The sequence below is a fragment of the Haliotis rubra genome, unplaced genomic scaffold (genome assembly GCF_003918875.1).
Source record: "Haliotis rubra isolate DU_JTF1 unplaced genomic scaffold, ASM391887v1 Scf825, whole genome shotgun sequence".
Classification (NCBI taxonomy): Eukaryota; Metazoa; Mollusca; class Gastropoda; order Lepetellida; family Haliotidae; genus Haliotis; species Haliotis rubra.
In genome coordinates, this window is record NW_025767552.1 from 26299 (window position 1) to 30190 (window position 3892).

A 3892-nucleotide genomic window follows, 5' to 3' on the forward strand; every position below is an offset into this window, starting at 1 on the left:
ATATCATGTTCACTTAATCACCAAGGAATTGATTGTTCTGCCATTGTGGCATCTGGGCCAGTCTCGCTGACCTGAAGAAAAAATACCAGATCGATCCCTCACATCAGATCCCTGACTTGAGAACACGTTAATACTCAGAGGATGCTATTTTCAGCTGTTGTAGTCAGTTTTGAATTATTATCTCAGTATTTAATAAATATATTTTTCGCTTTCATAACTTACGAGAAATACAGGGCTTCTAATTGTAACAACCTGCATGAAATGATATCCTGACAACCATGTCTCGGAATATCTCATAATAATGAGAGCGCTCATCCGTTAGGTGATATATCATCGTCCAGACAAGATACCTGAATCAGTTTACTAAGAGGCACATCATATCGCAAGCAGTACTAAAACAGTGATACTTAATGTCACCAGCCACAAATGAGCTACCACTACTGGTCAAAGAAGGTTGAACCTGGTCTTTGATATTCAGTTACCTTATATGTAAACCAATATGCGAGTGGCCCGTTGATCTATCAACCACGTTCTCAGTGTCGGCCATGCAAACATCAGCGCTGATCTACAAGAACTTGATATTCAGACCAAAGTTTTGATTGACAGTTATCTAACCTCACCCATAACGATGACAATGTATGAGACTTCCCGTATGCAGGAAATATCAATACAATGATTGCTACTGATCCGTTGGGAATCGGTTCCCTGTTGTCAGAATAACGAGGCCAATCACTTAACTGGCTTAGATTTATCAATATCATATCACGTCACAAATCAAGGGAAATCTTCTGAATCGAACCACTGTAATATCATATGAATACAAATGACGTCGTTTTGCGGCCAATATAAGATGTTTCTTAAGACATATCGTTGTGTCTATCCGCACTGTGACATTTCAAGAACATGCTGTGATTAGTGGTGATAGTTATCGAACGTTGCTGACATTTGGCCCTCAATTTGAAACCAAGCATACATCCCAACGACAATGAACACTACGGCTATCTCCAACGTTACACCAGCACCGTCCGACGACTACACCCAGTACGTTGAATACAAGGCGAGTAGATGGGTGTGGTCCATCTTCCCACCCGTACTAATGATCCTCGGGACTTTTGGTAACGTGTTGTCCATAATCGTTCTCAACAGGAAGTCCATGAGGGACTCCACGGTGTCCATCTATCTCACAGCTTTGTCTGTAATGGACATTTCGGTTCTCTATACTGGTCTTCTGCGCCAATGGCTGCGTGTGGTCATCCACTTGGACATCCGGGTCATCAGCGAGATGTCCTGCAAGATCCACATCTGGGTGGTTTATTTCACCCTCGACATGTCAGTCTGGATTCTCGTTTCCGTCACCGTTGAGAGATTTGTGTCGGTGATGTATCCATACACGGTGAAGAAGTACTACACACGATGTACAGCATTCGTAAACATTGCAGTCATAGCAATCTTGTTGTTGGCGCTCAACTCGCACTACTTGTACGGCCTTGGGGACGTTCAGACGACGGTAGATGGCACTACGAACATCGAACGCTGTGCTCCAGTTAATGAGGGTTACGAACACTTCGAGTTACGTGTCTGGCCATGGATTGACCTGTGTGTGTATTCCTTCATACCACTGACCGTGCTCATTATTGCCAATATTTCCATCGCCCAGAAAGTTGTATCCAGAAAGAGGAATGCTCGGCGAATAAACCCTGAGATGTTGACAACAACATCGAACCACGAACGATATCAAGACAAAAAGACGTCGTCCATGACAAAGATGCTCCTGGTTGTGAATCTGGTGTTCTTTGTGTGTACCGCTCCCGTCAGCGTGTACCTTATTGGGGAAACTTACTGGACGGTGGACACCACACCACACCGCGACGCAGTTTTGTCCCTTATATGGGCTTTTTGTAATGCACTGATGTATACCAACAATTCTGTTAACTTTTTATTGTACTGCATCAGTGGTTCTCGCTTCAGAAACACGTTAAAGGAACTGCTTCAACGTCGAAACAGAATCCGCCCGAGCAATTCCAATGCATCGCTGCGGAATAATCAAAGCGATGCTGGCGCTAGCGGAAACGGAGATGACGTCAACATTCCCGAGGGTGGCAACAGATATTGACCCAGTCAAACTACTCTTCATGTATGAATATAGGAACAACAAAGGAAATGAAAATATGTACACTGACATAACAATTTCTTCACACGGAAGAAAATTTACATATTGTAACATGGAGTCAAGGCTACAATTAGGGCTTCAACGAGTCCATTTTCTTGGACTCGTGTACTCGAGGGGTGAGACTCGACTCGGACCCGAGTACTCGAAATTCATAACTTTCAAACAAACGATAGCGTAACCGGCATGACATGTGTTCCGATCACACAAGTGAACACTTACTTCTTTTCGATTTCATATCGTCGTGTGACTAACATTTCCTATTGGTCAGAATCAGTATTTGGATGTTTACTTGCCAAATGTTTTTTTTTTTATCGTACTGGTTGTACTGCCTGCATAAGGCAGTGATATACCGCACAGGCGGCATTTGGTTATTTTTCTCTTTTCACTATTATCCAGATCAAGACACGCCCATACATTTGATTTTTTATCGTTCTCTATGTCTGTTAAGATAGTAGATAGTAAACGATGTATAATAATTACTCTCATCTACAGACTTGTAACAACTAATACCATACAGCCACACCATGTGAGGAGTAAACTATTTAATCTAGGTGTTAATAAAAACATTATCAGATGGGTAAAAGAATTCAGGGTACATAGAACTCAGTATGTCGGTGTCAATGGCTATCAATCTTCTTTCCTCTGAACCTCTACTGGAGCTCCACAGGACTGTGTTCTTTCATCCGTACTCTTCGTTTTGTATACCAATGACTGTTACTTGTCATTAAATGACTTGTTTACTGTGAAATTCGCAGATGACGCCACTGTTACTGGCCTAATGTCTGATTCTGAACCTTATTATCGTCAAGGCATTGACAAAACCGTAATGACAGTTTTTATCAAACCTTTATTCAAAGTGTGTTGACCTACAATTTTCTATGTTGGTATGGGGTCTGTCTGATCGCAACAAAAACAAACTTTTCAAAATTGTTAATACTGCTGGCAAAATTTCGAGTATATTCCCTTTATCTGTGAGCGCCAGATTGTCAAAAAGGCAACTAAAATTAGATTTGATAGCTAACATATTTTATCTCACCATTTTGAAGTACTTCTTTATTGACGCTGCTGTCGATTACCTTCCCTCAAAACAAACAGAGCTCGACAGTCTTTCATACCATTAAGTATTCGTGAATGCAACAAATATTTTGAATTATCACCATGTAATAATAACTAGAATTATTCAGCCTCTTTACCTATGTGGTTAATTGAATTATATCGTGTCAGTTTTATTGTGTAAATAGCTTTCGTTTTGTGCATGTAATTATTGTGTATTTTTTTGTGAATTGTGTACATATTAATTTTGAGACAGTTTGGGTGAATAAGAATTTCCTCCGGGATAATAAAGTTATATCTTATCTTAATATTAGACTAAACGGCCGCTCATGCTCAGCACATGGCAGACAGTCTGTCAACGTAACCCAACAATTCGAGCTATCTCCCCTTTTCGAGTCCTCGAGCTAAACCCGACTCGTCCTCGATTACTCGAGTACCCGTGGAAGCCCTAGCTACAATGATCTTACTCATTGTGGGATATCGAAGTTTTCTTGGCAATCACAGTATCGCATCGTGCACGTCGATACTCATGGTACGTATTACTGCAACGAAGTGACATTGTACCATGCTTGGAACCATGGCATGTTCGGAGACAACGTCGGTATAATTTCAGGAACCAATTTCTCTTTCTGTCATGTTAACGTGCACTGATTATTTCAAGGTCCCAAA

The 3892-nt window shown here is 41.1% G+C and overlaps 1 protein-coding gene across 1 annotated transcript; it reads left to right on the forward strand.

The window, feature by feature from the left end:
* Positions 1 to 894: 894 nt before the first annotated feature.
* On the forward strand, positions 895 to 2113 carry LOC124262167 (mu-type opioid receptor-like). Its single transcript, XM_046696623.1, has one exon. The coding sequence runs from the start codon at positions 986 to 988 to the stop codon at positions 2111 to 2113; it is 1128 nt and encodes a 375-aa protein (XP_046552579.1). The 5' UTR covers positions 895 to 985.
* The last annotated feature ends 1779 nt before the right edge of the window (positions 2114 to 3892 follow it).

Bases quoted from the DNA above. Each gene is read 5' to 3' on its own strand.
- LOC124262167 (XM_046696623.1), top strand. From the start codon at position 986: ATGAACACTACGGCTATCTCCAACGTTACACCAGCACCGTCCGACGAC.